General features: G+C 41.8%; 1 protein-coding gene across 1 annotated transcript in view; it reads left to right on the top strand.

The window, feature by feature from the left end:
• The first annotated feature begins 10,240 nt into the window (after positions 1-10,240).
• The window catches only part of LOC134650812 (uncharacterized), a 34,248-nt gene continuing 28,158 nt past the window's right edge, over positions 10,241-16,330 (top strand). The window contains exons 1-3 of the mRNA XM_063505746.1: positions 10,241-10,363; positions 11,822-12,007; positions 13,031-13,159. Coding sequence (XP_063361816.1) covers positions 10,241-10,363; positions 11,822-12,007; positions 13,031-13,159 — 438 coding nt within the window. The remainder of the gene's footprint in view (positions 10,364-11,821; positions 12,008-13,030; positions 13,160-16,330) is intronic.

The following is a 16,330-nucleotide window of genomic DNA, read 5'->3' as shown; positions in this document are numbered from 1 at the left end:
TGGTAAAGGATATAATATAAGCAGTGTTGGCCGTAATGTGTAATTCTAATTAACAATTAATCATTTCCATTAACCATTAAATCCGCAATTAGTCAATTGCATTACGCATCAATTTAAATTAAGTTAATTAGAATTGAATTTTGAGACGTTTAATTACATTGATTGTCAATCTAAATTAACGTTTAATGCAATTAAATCAATTTTTTCATAAACTAATAATTAATGTTACTATTGCTTAGAAACTTGGAGCTAGGTATTAAAATTAAAAATAAGCATATGAATACAAGCTTCAGTGAATTATCAGGTCGTGATATTTTAAAATGAGACAACAAAATGACCCTGAAACCTGGCAGTAGGTACCTACTGGAACTCAGGTTTGGTGCAACATAGACACACGCCGTTTAGGCTATTCGACTCGTCAGAATGAGCACTTGGGAGAGCAGTACCCAAGATGGAGCTGATGCTGAACCTTGGCTGTACCTAGTGGAACTCAGGTTTGGTGCAACATAGACACACGCCGTTTTGGTCATCCGACTCGTCTTGATGAGCACTTGGGAGGCAGTACCCAAGATAGAGCTGATGCTGAACCCTGGCAGAACCTAATGGAACTCAGGTTTGGTGCAACATAGACAAACGCCGTTTTAGTCATCCGACTCGTCTTGATGAGCACTTGGGAGAGCAGTACCCAAGATAGAGCTGATGCTGAACCCTGGCAGTACCTAATGGAACTCAGGTTTGGTGCAACATAGACAAACGCCGTTTTGGTCATCCGACTCGTCTTGATGAGCACTTGGGAGAGCAGAACCCAAGATAGAGCTGATGCTGAACCCTGGCAGTACCTAATGGAACTCAGGTTTGGTGCAACATAGACAAACGCCGGTTTGGTCATCCGACTAGTCTTGATGAGTACTTGGGAGAGCAGTACCCAAGATAGAGCTGATGCTGAACCCTGGCAGTACCTAATGGAACTCAGGTTTGGTGCAACATAGACAAACGCCGTTTTGGTCATCCGACTCGTCTTGATGAGCACTTGGGAGAGCAGTACCCAAGATAGAGCTGATGCTGAACCCTGGCAGTACCTAGTGGAACTCAGGTTTAGTGCAACATAGACACACGCCGTTTTGGTCATCCTTCTCGTCTTGATGAGCACTTGGGAGAGCAGTACCCAAGATTGAGCTGATGCTGAACCCTGGCAGTACCTAATGGAACTCAGGTTTGGTGCAACATAGACAAACGCCGTTTTGGTCATCCGACTCGTCTTGATGAGCACTTGGAGAGCAGTACCCAAGATTGAGCTGATGCTGAACCCTGGCAGTACCTAATGGAACTCAGGTTTGGTGCAACATAGACAAACGCCGTTTTGGTCATCCGACTCGTCTTGATGAGCACTTGGGAGAGCAGTGCCCAAGATAGAGCTGATGCTGAACCCTGGCAGTACCTAATGGAACTCAGGTTTGGTGCAACATAGACAAACGCCGTTTTGGTCATCCGACTCGTCTTGATGAGCACTTGGAGAGCAGTACCCAAGATTGAGCTGATGCTGAACCCTGGCAGTACCTAATGGAACTCAGGTTTGGTGCAACATAGACAAACGCCGTTTTGGTCATCCGACTCGTCTTGATGAGCACTTGGGAGAGCAGTGCCCAAGATAGAGCTGATGCTGAACCCTGGCAGTACCTAATGGAACTCAGGTTTGGTGCAACATAGACAAACGCCGTTTTGGTCATCCGACTCGTCTTGATGAGCACTTGGAGAGCAGTACCCAAGGTAGAGCTGATGCTGAACCCTGGCAGTACCTAATGGAACTCAGGTCTGGTGCAACATAGACAAACGCCGTTTTGGTCATCCGACTCGTCTTGATGAGCACTTGGAGAGCAGTACCCAAGGTAGAGCTGATGCTGAACCCTGGCAGTCCCTAATGGAACTCAGGTCTGGTGCAACATAGACAAACGCCGTTTTGGTCATCCGACTCGTCTTGATGAGCACTTGGGACCTGCAGTTCAAGATGTGACGGATGACCTAAATAGCGTGGGCCTATGTTGCACCAAACCTGAGTTCCACTAGGTATAGCCAGGGTTCAGCATCAGCTCTATCTTGGGTACTGCTCTCCCAAGTGCTCCTCAAGACGAGTCGGATGACCAAAACGGCGTTTGTCTATGTTTCACAAAACCTGAGGTCCATTAGGTACTGCCAGGGTTCAGCATTAGCTCTATCTTGGGTACTGCTCTCCCAAGTGCTCATCAAGACAAGTCGGATGACCAAAACGACGTGTGTCTATGTTGCACCAAACCTGAGTTCCACTAGGTACAGCCAGGGTTCAGCATCAGCTCTATCTTGGGTACTGCTCTCCCAAGTGCTCATCAAGACGAGTCGGATGACCAAAACGGCATGTGTCTATGTTGCACCAAACCTGAGTTCCACTAGGTATAGCCAGGGTTCAGAATCAGCTCTATCTTGGGTACTGCTCTCCCAAGTGCTCATCAAGACGAGTCGGATGACCAAAACGGCATGTGTCTATGTTGCACCAAACCTGAGTTCCACTAGGTATAGCCAGGGTTCAGCATCAGCTCTATCTTGGGTACGGTCTCCCAAGTGCTCATCAAGACGAGTCGGATGACCAAAACGGCGTGTTTCTATGTTGCACCAAACCTGAGTTCCACTAGGTACAGCCAGCTGTTCAGCATCAGCTCTATCTTGGGTACTGCTCTCCCAAGTGCTCATCAAGACAAGTCGGATGACCAAAACGGCGTGTGTCTATGTTGCACCAAACCTGAGTTCCACTAGGTACAGCCAGGGTTCAGCATTAGCTCTATCTTGGGTACTGCTCTCCCAAGTGCTCATTAAGACGAGTCGGATGACCAAAACGGCCTGTTTCTATGTTGGACCAAACCTGAGTTCCACTAGGTACAGCCAGGGTTTAGCATCAGCTCTATCTTGGGTACTGGTCTCCCAAGTGCTCATCAAGACGAGTCGGATGACCAAAACGGCGTTTGTCTATGTTGCACCGAACCTGTGTTCCATTAGGTACTGCCAGGGTTCAGCATCAGCTCTATCTTGGGTACTGCTCTCCCAAGTGCTCATCAAGTCGAGTCGGATGACCAAAACGGCGTTTGTCTATGTTGCACCGAACCTGTGTTCCATTAGGTACTGCCAGGGTCCAACATCAGCTTTATCTTGGGTACTGCTCTCCCAAGTGCTCATCAAGACGAGTCGGATGACCAAAACGGCGTGTGTGTATATTGCACCAAACCTGAATTCCACTAGGTACACCCATGATTCAGCATCAGCTCTATCTTGGGTACTTGTCTCCCAAGTACTCATCAAGACAAGTCGGATGACCTAAACGGCGGGTGTCTATGTTGCACCAAACCTGAGTTCCACTAGGTACAGCCAGGGTTCAGCATCAGCTCTATCTTGGGTACTGCTCTCCCAAGTGCTCATCAAGACGAGTCGGATGACCAAAACGGCGTGTGTCTATGTTGCACCAAACCTGAGTTCCACTAAGTACAGCCAGGGTTCAGCATCAGCTCTAACATGGGTACTGCTCTCCCAAGTGCTCATCAAGACGAGTCGGATGACCAAAACGGCGTTTGTCTATGTTGCACAAAACCTGAGTTCCATTAGGTACTGCCAGGGTTCAGCATCAGCTCTATCTTGGGTACTGCTCTCCCAAGTGCTCATCAAGACGAGTCGGATGACCAAAACGGCGTGTGTCTATGTTGCACCAAACCTGAGTTCCACTAGGTACTGCCAGGGTTCAGCATTAGCTCTATCTTAGGTACTGCTCTCCAAGTTCTCATCAAGACGAGTCGGATGACCAAAACGGCGTTTGTCTATGTTGCACCAAACCTGAGTTCCATTAGGTACTGCCAGGGTTCAGCATCAGCTCTATCTTGGGTACTGCTCTCCCAAGTGCTCACCAAGACGAGTCGGATGACCAAAACGGCGTTTGTCTATGTTGCACCAAACCTGAGTTCCACTAGGTACAGCCAAGGTTCAGCATCAGCTCCATCTTGGGTACTGCTCTCCCAAGTGCTCATTGTGACGAGTCGAATAGCCTAAACGGCGTGTGTCTATGTTGCACCAAACCTGAGTTCCACTAGGTACAGCCAGGGTTCAGCATCAGCTCTATCTTGGGTACTGCTCTCCTAAGTGCTCACCAAGACGAGTCGGATGACCAAAACGGCGTTTGTCTATGTTGCACCAAACCTGAGTTCCATTAGGTACTGCCAGGGTTCAGCATCAGCTCTACCTTGGGTACTGCTCTCCAAGTGCTCATCAAGACGAGTCGGATGACCAAAACGGCGTTTGTCTATGTTGCACCAAACCTGAGTTCCATTAGGTACTGCCAGGGTTCAGCATGAGCTCTATCTGTGGTACTGCTCTCCCAAGTGCTCACCAAGACGAGTCGGATGACCAAAACGGCGTTTGTCTATGTTGCACCAAACCTGAGTTCCACTAGGTACAGCCAAGGTTCAGCATCAGCTCCATCTTGGGTACTGCTCTCCCAAGTGCTCATTGTGACGAGTCGAATAGCCTAAACGGCGTGTGTCTATGTTGCACCAAACCTGAGTTCCACTAGGTACAGCCAGGGTTCAGCATCAGCTCCATCTTGGGTACTGCTCTCCCAAGTGCTCATTGTGACGAGTCGAATAGCCTAAACGGCGTGTGTGTATGTTGCACCAAACCTGAATTCCACTAGGTACACCCAGGGTTCAGCATCAGCTCTATCATGGGTACTGGTCTCCCAAGTGCTCATCAAGACGAGTCGAATAGCCTAAACGGCGTGTGTGTATGTTGCACCAAACCTGAATTCCACTAGGTACACCCAGGGTTCAGCATCAGCTCTATCATGGGTACTGGTCTCCCAAGTGCTCATCAAGACGAGTCAGATGACCAAACGGCGTGTTTCTATGTTGCACCAAACCTGAGGTCCACTAGCTAGATAAAAATTACGGGCGCCTTTATAAAATTACGATATATTTTTGTTAATTGATAATTATCAATAATATTTTTAATTGTCATTAAAAATTGATTTAATTTTTAATGGTTTGTGAAGCATTGACCATTAATTCTTTTTAATTTTTAATGGTTCGAAATAAATTAACATTAATGCAAATTGATGTTAATGCGAATTGACAATTAATTTTCCTTCAATGGTTAATGGTTAATTCGAATTAACCTTTTCAATGGTTAATTTTTAATGGTAATTGGGATTAACGTTCGGCCAACACTGAATATAAGTTATACTTCAAGACGGATTTTTATCATTTTCTAGGGTCTAAACTACTACTGCACGCTGGAAAGAAGATATTAAAAAAATCGCCGGGCCGAACAAAGCGAGAAAAATGGGTAGCTTTTTGGAAGAGGCCTTCACCTTAGGGGTTCCTGCTTATGGAATAAAAAAATATATATATCTAACTTACCAATCATAAATCCATGCAACAAATAGTAGGAAATAAAGGCTATTTTTTTATTTATATTTTATTTTATTTATTAAAACTACTTCTACAGTTTGTGCGGAAAGAGAATAAATAAGTAAATAAGTAAGCACAGATATAATACATATACACATAAACATATATAAATACATAATTATAATAAATATTATTAGAACTTAAGACTAGGGAATAAGTCCCCGCTCTACCTAGTTAATAAAATCTTAAATATTAAAGATTGTAACTAGGTTTTAGAAATTGTAATTCTATTATTATTTGAAATAAACAGATTATAAAAAAAGAAGAAGAGTCGTGATATATACCTAGGGGAGCCCATACATTCTACGACTCTTCTCTTTCCGCACAGACCCTAATACAGGTGTTTATTTAGTCACCTGCAATAATTAACGGGGTCAATATGTCACAATATACTTATACCTAGGTGATACTGAGCAACTTTTACTCTTGGACAAACCCTGAAATCCCGGAAATACCGGGGCGACGGTTCATTCCACAGTTTATCTATTCCAAAGTCTATGTCCAGTAATGGAATTCTGATTAAGGAATTACGAAGACTAACAGTTTTGAATGATTCACGGTTAGTTTCACTAGACTTATATCGACCGGGATATGAACCGTGATTACCCTTTGTACTGTTTTCGAGCTCCCGATATTTCGACGCAGTTACATGCATCTTGTTCACGGGTAACTCATATCCCGGTCGATATAAGTCTGGTGATGACGTAGACTAATATAAAACGACTAGCCAAAATATTTGAACAAGATTCTAGACTACTCCACTGCCATATATTGAAGCCGATTGAAACTAAATCAGGTTTAAGGATGTGCGACAAGTCGACAAGGTCCACTTGTCGTGTTAAAAATGTCCAGTCGACATTTAGGTACCTAGTTCACCTTGAACGCGAGAATAGGCCCCGGTCATTCTAGAGCAATAGTTGTGAATGCGATTTATAAACTATAATGAAACATACTTTGGAATTTACATCACGTTTGTTAATAAGACTTTAATTTAAAGAAATGTTAACCGTTTAGGTCATGCCCGACATTGGGATGTAAATTCACTACCAGCACGTAAAGCCTCTCTTTATTCTTCAAAAACTGATAAGAAAGTTGTTTGCAAGAGTGGCAAAGTAACTAATAGATGGTGAAAACAATTTGTCAGTAAATAAGAACAAAAAAAACCATACTCATCCCCCTCCTTCGGGCGCCAGTACCAGTGCAAGACAAAGATAGTATGATTCTCTCCGCCCATGTTTGAAATTAGACAGTCCTGTGACAAACTATATGTATATATTTAGATGCACATTTAGAGGTGTTTTTTTCATTCTGGCTAGTAGAATTGATTTTTAAGTGATGATTTTACAATGATAAATTATTTAATAGCGTTCACTTGGATTTTAGTTTGTAATGTTTTACAATTACCTAGTATTTTCTTTAAGTTGGTGCGGTGAACATTTTTGTATTGCAAACTTGTGTATTGCCATGTATTGCTGAGACCAGTAATAAAAACTTGTCATCTATCCTATTGGCCCACTGGTGTCACAGTTGGCATCCTATAATCTTCAATACCTCCAATACCTATGACGACAATTTTATTTTTATTTTTATGAATGGTATCAGCAATTACTTACCCAAGTTTGCAATACAACATATTTTTTTTGTGCGATGAAAAATGTTGTATTGCAAACTTGGGTATTGCTGATACCATTAATAAAAACTTGTCATCTATCCTATTGATCCACTGGTGTCACAGTTGGTATCCTATAATCTTCTTCAATACCTCCATACCTATGACGCAGTATTGTACAGTCAGCATCTCTAAAAACAATAACCAAAATAGTAAATGTATCTATAAGAATAATAATTAAACCATGAAAGATACTCGTACTTTCGAACGGGAACCGTAGAGATATATTTCTATTTTGAAAAGTATAATAGGGTGGCAGATACTTCGGGCGCGTGGTTTTTCATTCCCTACTATTAATTATAGAATAGAATAGAATAAAATGTATTCAGGACGCCTGTACAACAAAATTTTACAAAGAAAACATGTCACAAAAACGGTTTACAACGTCACTGTAAATGCTTCCACTCAGCTTGGTGTCAAGGTATCTTATAAATACCTTGACGCTGGTCTTCCGTGGAAACCCTTCCAAAAAACGCAAATTCGTATATCGATTATAACTAAACATAAAAGAGATAAAATAAGAGACATAATTTTGACTGTACCATTACGCATTATGAGCTGGCATTTTATAGCGCCATTTCATTATGCGATAGTCGCCACTTGTCCGATTTTGGAGCGACAACGACATGTGACTTTCACTTTCGACATTTATGCGATAATTCGCACTTAACCAGCTAATTATAAACCTGCTTTTAAAAATGACGTATCTTCTACACAAATTAATACAACTTGAGATCTTCCACTAAAAGATTAATAGGAGATGCTAAATTTAAGGTGATTTTGGTTATCCAAGTCAAAGATACTTAAGACCTTTCTTCAAGTCTAGGTCGTAGAGATCTAAAGCTTAATGGAGTGATGGTGTAGACAAGTTGTACCTATAGTACGTAATTAAACTAATTAATGTTAAAATGTCAGGCTGTCAAACGTGATGTAGGTGGTAAGATTTACAAGTAGGATGTGATATGGAATGTTAAACTACTGTGCCTATTGAAAGAAAGTGGGAGGTCGGTCGCTTTATAGTTGACATAACTGTGAAGTGACGATATCGTCATGGTTTATGTTGTAATTACCGATTACACTAACCAACATCATATCAACACCTTATAAAACAAAGGTGTATATTCCCAGTTAGAGAAGCTGTGACAGTAGGTATTTCGAGAAAGTAAATACTGCACTTTCTCAAGTGCACTTTGCGCTCCTGAGCTTACTTTCAAATAAAAGTTATCTTCAAGTATGTTTTGTACCACTACGTGGCTGGTGTCCTCACGTGCTCTCAATGTGCTCGGGGTTCACCTCAAAGATCGGCTACGTCAGCCATCCGGGCGCACGAGCGCGACCAAACTAGGAGTCGAAGTGGTCACCATAACCGAAATCCGTCAGAAGGATCATCATCATCATCATCAATAATAAGATGCGGTATAACGCAGCAGCCTCTTATTGTATTCTGACTAATTGAACATAGTAAGAAATCATCACTATTACTATAGACCTTATTTTAAAACAAAGTGCCCCGCCGCGTCTGTCTGTCTCTGTGTATGTCAAAAACTACTGAACGGATTTTCACGTTGTTTTCACCTATCAGTAGAGTGATTCTTGAGGAAAGTGTAGGTGTATATGTCGCAGGGAAATGATCAAAACAGAGATTTGAACAAATCTCTAAGGGATATGATCAAATCACGCAGGATGTTAAAATGGCGAATCCATATCATCATTTCCCTAGAAAAATTCAGTCATTTGACCAAATCACTGACTCTGTTTAGTGAAAAGACAAAATCGGCCAATAAACGCGAAACGCTTTTTCATTTCACTAGATTTGTTTAGGAATTTGACAAAATCCCTAACCACGACAGTAAGTTGACGAAACGAACTTAAAAAGTCAACTAGTATTATCATTTCGCTAAACAGGTTTAGTGAAATGATAAAGTCTCAACTGGAAGATGGTATATGGTGATTTGATTAAATCTCTGAACGGTTTAGTGAAATGACGAAAGCAAGTACAGAATATAACAGTTTACTCTACAGTTAAGCGATTTGATCAAATCTCTAGATTAAGTGAAAATTTTTGAAAATATCGGCTGAAAAAATAAAAGAGACTTCTCTGCACAAATTTAAAGAGTTGCTAATCAAATCAAGCGTGTTGGTCGACGTCCCTAAGGTAGACAGAGGTCCATTAGGTGGAAGTAATGTACCGGGGATTGTTTTAAATAGGTATTAAAAATTATCTGTACCAAATCGGTACATCTGTCGGCATCATAATTTCAAAAATTTTCACTTAATAATCAGAGATTTGATCAAATCGCTTAACTGTAGAGTAAACTGTTGTATTCTGTACTTGCTTTCGTCATTTCACTAAACCTTTCAGAGATTTAATCAAATCACCATATATACCATCTTCCAGTTGAGACTTTATCATTTCACTAAACCTGTTTAGCGAAATGATAAAACTAGTTGACTTTTTAAGTTCGTTTCGTCAACTTACTGTCGTGGTTAGGGATTTTGTCAAATTCCTAAACAAATCTAGTGAAATGAAAAAGCGTTTCGCGTTTATTGGCCGATTTTGTCTTTTCACTAAACAGAGTCAGTGATTTGGTCAAATGACTGAATTTTTCTAGGGAAATGATGATATGGATTCGCCATTTTAACATCCTGCGTGATTTGATCATATCCCTTAGAGATTTGTTCAAATCTCTGTTTTGATCATTTCCCTGCGACATATATTTTGTGAAGCCCGGGCGGGTCACTAGTAGGTACCTACATATTATTACGAGTACGCAGACAGTCGCCAGAATAAGCTAGTATTATTATTACTAATACCGACCTTTATAGACTTTAGGCAAAAATGCCTTAATGACTGGCAACTTAACAAACCACAATGGCTTTATGTCATTAATGTCACATGACATGATTAATATATTCAGTTTTTATTCAAATATGGGTATTAAATGGCTAATATAGGTAATAATATAGCGAATAATTCAGTCTAGGCCTTAAAATAAGGCCTAGACTGAATTATTCGCTATATTATTACCATATTAATAGGCAATTTAATTTGCGCTAAGTATAAAGTGTAATGAAATAAGTTGTTCAATACAAAATGCCTGAAAAAAAGCCGGATCCCGCGAAAAGTGCTTTAATCCCGAATGTAGAGGTGGATCCTACAGAGTGCCCTTTCAGGGAGTTCAGGGACAATGAACTTTCCATTGACACTTGGGGAATGGTGAGTAAAAAAACCGGCCAAGTGCGAGTCGGACTCGCGCACGGAGGGTTCCGCACCATCAACAAAAAATAGAGCAAAACCCCGCCCCGCCCGACGTTGCTTAACTTCGGTCAAAAATCACGTTTGTTGTATGGGAGCCCCATTTAAATCTTTATTTTATTCTGTTTTTAGTATTTGTTGTTATAGCGGCAACAGAAATACATCATCTGTGAAAATTTCAACTGTCTAGCTATCACGGTTCGTGAGATACAGCCTGGTGACAGACGGACGGACGGACGGACGGACGGACAGCGGAGTGTTAGTAATAGGGTCCCGTTTTTACCCTTTGGGTACGGAACCCTAAAAAAGTTAAGTAAGGTCAATGTGGCTAATTCCGTCATAGGGACTATTCCTAGCGTTTTCTCGAACAACGAACAAAATTGATAATTTCATCGACAAAGCAGCGATTGCTTTTGATTGCTTTGCTTTGCAATCAAAAGCATATGATTTTTTTTTTCAACGATTGAATTTCAAAGAAATATACGCTCGTGGACGGAATAGTCCCTATGACGGAATTAGCCACATTGACCTTACCAAGTAAAAAAGTAAAGTATCAAGTGACTATTCCGTATTTCGCATTAAGTGTCAGACGAAAAAAGCCGCTGCCATACAAGTACGCGGGGACTTACGAGGTTATTAATGTTATTATGACACTTATTCATGACGCTAAGCGGCACTTGCACTAACCCACAAACCCGGGGTTAACCGGTTAAACCTGGAGTTACCATGGTTACCAGTACAATTTGACACTGGGTTAACGGTTTAACCGCTTAACCCCGGGTTAATGGGATGGTGCAAGTGGCGCTAAGTGTTCCTATAATTTAACACAAGGCGTTTTCAGTGCTGTTGAAAATAGCCAACTTTAACTCTTAATACTGGCTGTTTATTTATTTAACTTTTATTGCGCAAAAGAAAACCTTACTGTACAAAAGGCGGACTTAGTGCCATTACGCATTATTTACCAGTGATATTATTGTTTTTAGTCACATACTCGTAGGCACTCGATGGTTACAAAAAAAGCAATCAGAAAAACCGGCCAAGTGCGAGTCGGACTCGCGCACGGAGGGTTCCGCAACATCAACAAAAAATAGAGGAATAAAATCGTGTTTGTTGTATTGGAGCCCCCCTTAAATATTTATTTTATTTTATTTTTAGTATTTGCTGTTATAGCGGCAACAGAGATACATCATTTGTGAAAATTTCAACTGTCTAGCTATCGCGGTTCATGAGATACAGCCTGGTGACAGACGGACGGACGGACGGGCGGACGGACGGACGGACAGCGAAGTCTTAGTAATAGGGTCCCGTTTTTACCCTTTGGGTACGGAACCCTAAAAACGACAGATGGTCCCAAAAAAAATATTGTCAACGTATTATTAGTCCATTCTGTAAATGTAAAATACTTTTACACCCTTCTAGAGTCCGGCCACATTAAGGACGGTGATTGCCAACAAGATAGTGGTGAAACTGTCACCAGACCACGTGTGGGTAGACGAGCAGACACAGCCATTACCAAGATCCGTGAGGCAGTACCTCCACGGATGGGTCAGAGCTGAGGAACTTGCTTTAATCCGGTGGGAAGAGGCGCAAACTGTCGTTTATGAGGTATGATGAGTCCATAGACTAGGAATCCTCTAGACCGAGCATTGTAACGCTACCCCCTCTGCCACTTATACGGTAGTTTTACTCCATCTTCGAGTCAATCCCGTGCCGTGATTGGTCCGGGTCTTTGAACGGACCAATCACGGCACGGGATTCGCTCACCTCGTCCCCCCGCACCCCCGTATTGTTGGCAGCACCGGTTTCATGAAATAATTGCTCTAAACTCAGTCTAGAGGATTCCTAGTCTATGGATGAGTCAGACACGTGTGGGGTATGAGAAAGCCTCTGTCTCGGTCCGTGAGGCAGTATTATACTACCTCCATGGGAGGCAGCTAATACTGGCTCTAAGTTTGGAAGCGAAGACGATGGTCTTTGATATATGATTAAGCAGTCGGCAAGCATGGGTATGCTGCCACAGTTCGTCACAGGCCACCATGGATAGGTCAGAGCTGAACAGTTGGCTCTGAGTCAGTAGGATGAAGCGGAGACTTGTATTTCCGTGATTCTTCACTTGATGGTCTCATCGGAAGACCAGCGCTGGAAGCCACCAGCAACATGCTGAGATGTGGCCATTTGGTGGCACTTTAATCTTATTTTGTGTTTTCTTTTATATTATGTATTGTCTCGTTTGTTTGTGCTTCCGAATAAATTATATTCTATTCTATGCTGTTGTATTTGGGTATTCATTGATGATATACCTTAGTAAGCTCGTCCGTGCCATAAGGCAGAGGTGAAGAGCCGGCTCTGAGCCGGTGTACCGCAATGAGAAGATGTGGAGAAATCCTCCTAGGCTTAAGAGTAAACAATGTAGTGAAAAGAACACGCAGACAATCACTACATAGTATAAAACAAATACCGCTTCCCTGTCTATCTGTATGTATGCTTAGATCTTTAAAACTACGCAACGGATTTTGATGCGATTTTTTTTAATAGATAGTGATTCAAGAGGAACGTTTATGTATAATTTGTTAACCCGTGCGAAGCCGGGGCGGGTCGCTAGTACTGATATAAATAATTATTTCTCAGGAAGAGGGGTCGGACAAGATGTCTATAATAGACATGCAGCTCAGCCATACGCAAGTGCTGCAACGGTCTGCATTCTGCAGGCGGGTGCTCTCAGCTTGCTTCATTTTGGAGCGAGCGGACATAGCAACAGTAAGCTTTATCATACGAAAGGGGGTTATTAATAATGTACTATGTCGCCATAATAATTATCATATCAATACAACGTAGATCGTAAAATATATTACACACAAGAGTGAGAGAAACAGACTCCTCAACGTATACTTGTATTGTAAGTGTGCGTCAGAAAATCGTAAGACTTTCTGAGATAAGTAAATCACAGCTAGCCTCGTAGCCAACATGCCAATCGGTAACACTACGTAGCGACTGAAACGCCACAATAAACGTAACTGCCACACTAATATGGAAGAGCGATAGAAAGACACAAAGCGATTCGATGGCGAAGGCTTTTGGTCAACCATCACGTTACGAGAAAGCGATGGGATAAAAACTTGGTACTTACTCATGTAAGTACCTGAGCACCTGAGGAATCAAAAAGTATAGAATGTTCATACATTCCATACTTTTTGATTCCTCAGGTAATGATAATGATTTCATCTCTGACCACGTCTTCAAATAGACTTAGTGGAGTTAAACGTTTAAAGAGCCGGGAACATTGGGCGACGTTTCCACCATAGATATATATGCGAGGATGCGTAGCGAGGGATGTGCTTTGAACCAATAGAATTCGCTACGCATCCTCGCAAATCTCTGGTGATAACGCAACTAAAGATTCAAACCATTTCCCAAGGCACAGAAATATAAGAAGTAAAAGCAAAATAAAAGTCCTCGCTTTAAATCGCTATACTATTTCTGATTAAGACTTAGGTAGGTAATGAAAATGTTTCATTAGTCTAAGTGCCAACTATAAACGCCCTCAAATAACTATGAAGTATTAATAATAGAAATGGCACTTTAAGACGGAGAGAGTAGGCAATCTGAGGCTTTGATATTTGCATAATTTAACTCGCTCATCTATGAAAATGATGTCCATTAAGGGAGTTTATCTCTGGAAATTATAATATCTCATGATAAATGAAGGTAGGTGAAAAGTTAAAGCAAAACGTAGCGAGTTTTAGCAAACTAGGTTTATTGTAAGGCGTCGTAAAAGAGCAAAAAGGAGCAATTTAGAAACGCTCAATGTATAGGTAGGTATTATAATATAATAACATTCTATACTCCAGATCCAAAAACCCAGCTTTATGGTGAATATTAGTAAAATTATTAAATACATAGGACCAGAAACTACTGGAATGAAATGGACTCACGCAGGCAGAACAAGGATATTTTACCGGAACTGAACTACAAGCTCCCCAAAATACTATTGAAAACACCTATGAGACACCATCAACTACGTAAAATAGTAGGATTAACACTACACAATATGAGTAAAATAGACAGCCCCATGTGCAGAGCGTGCATGGAAGAAGAGGAAACAACAAAACACATTTTCCTAGACTGCAAACAGGTAGAAGCATACAGGAGCAAATACCTAGGGACTCCGAGCACACTAAAAGAGGCAGTTAGCAACCTGAAAACATTACTAGGCTTCATGGAGGAGCTGGGGTGGTTAGAGTAATGCTACCTCGTTTCGGTCAGGACGACTTCGACATTTTCCTAAACTTGGCACTTTCCTATCTTGTCTCTTTTTTAACTTGCCATTTTCTTACCTGCCAGCCTATTATGGATAGCTTTATCCATCTTTATCCACGTGATAAAATAACTGTCACTGTTTAACACCGTGGGAAAGAAAGTGACGGACACCGTTTTATCACGCTGTCACGTAGACAAGAACGACCATCATGTCTCTTTCCCAAACTTGTCTTTTTCCTAACTCGTCTCTTTTTAACTTGCCATTTTCTTACCTGGTCTCTTTCCCAAACTTGTCTCTTTCCTAACTCGTCTCTTTTTTGATTTGCCATTTTCTTACTTGGTCTCTTTCTTAAACATGTCCCCTTCCTAACTCGCCTCATTTATAACTTGGCTGTTTTAGCCCTACAATAATCTTTTCACCACACCAACAGCAAAGTTGGCACTTCAGTGGCCAAGTTTATTTAACCCTCGTGCCTTGACACCCTCGCAACGCTCAAGATTCCACTTCTTGAACCAATCGCTACGCTCGTAGTTCAATTTTAGAATCTTTCGCTTGCTCGGGTATCAATATTAGCACGAGCGGTTAAACAAACTTGGCCACTTTGCCCACCGCTTCGCTTGGGAGGGTTGGTTTTGCTTGGAAGCATAAGCGGGAAGTTGGGGCTTAAACACGACCCAATAGTAAAAGTGTCTTGATAAGCTCACGTCGGGCCTACAGCCTTCGGCATACGGCCCGCTATTTCGCTTGTCTAAGACACTTTTACTATTGGGTCTTGTTTATGCTCCAACTTCCCCCTCTCGGGTGACGCTTCGGGCCTTCGGCCTTACGCGGAGCTCGGCCTTCGGCCTTCGCGTGCCTCGACGCTTCGCCGCCGGGCCTTCGGCCCGCCGGCTCGTTATTAAGACAGTTGTCTTGGTAGAACGCTTGGGAGAACTGCCTTCACGCAGCTCGGCCTTCGGCCTCGCTTTAAATTACTTGGGGTTGCCCGCTTGGGAGTCGGGGTGAAGCTCCGGGCCTTCGGCCCTCCGCCGATTGGAAATTTGACTAACCTAACCTAACCTAACTTGAAAAAAAAAGTCGGCCATTTTGAATTTTTTTAAATGCAGTCCCATTTCTCTCGAGGCCTTCTTGACATTTGGCCGAGCACCCCCCCACCCATCTCGCACCATTTAAAAGTTGCCATACAAAATAAAAATTAATGGCCATTATTTCCGCCATCTTGGCTTTTTCCCAAAAAAAAATTTTTTTTTTCATAGGAATCTAGAGGCCTCTATCTCCCGCCATGCCAAATCTTGGCGCACTTGGACCAACTTGAAAAAATAAAAAAAAACTAGTTTTGGTCCTCAGGTGCATGTAGTTTAGGCACAGCAAACTTTATGCATTCGTGTTCAGTTACAGGTGCATTAAGTATAGGTACTCGTATTTTTTGTTTAGTTGCTAGTTTTTTCGCTCCAATGCGATACCTTAGATAAAATCAGAAAATGGCGAGTTAAATAAGAGACGAGTTAGGAAAGCGTCAATTTTTGAAAATAGCGTGTCGTCCAGAGGGTAGACCAGTTAAGATAGAGACAAGTTTGGGAAAGAGACCAGGTAAGAAAATGGCAAGTTAAAAAAGAGACAAGATAGGAAAGTGCCAAGTTTAGGAAAATGTCGAAATCGTCCTGAGCGCC

The sequence above is a fragment of the Cydia amplana genome, chromosome 9 (assembly GCF_948474715.1).
Source record: "Cydia amplana chromosome 9, ilCydAmpl1.1, whole genome shotgun sequence".
NCBI classification, from domain to species: domain Eukaryota; kingdom Metazoa; phylum Arthropoda; class Insecta; order Lepidoptera; family Tortricidae; genus Cydia; species Cydia amplana.
Note: the sequence above shows the minus strand (reverse complement) of the source record. Positions and strands in the feature narration are given on the sequence as shown.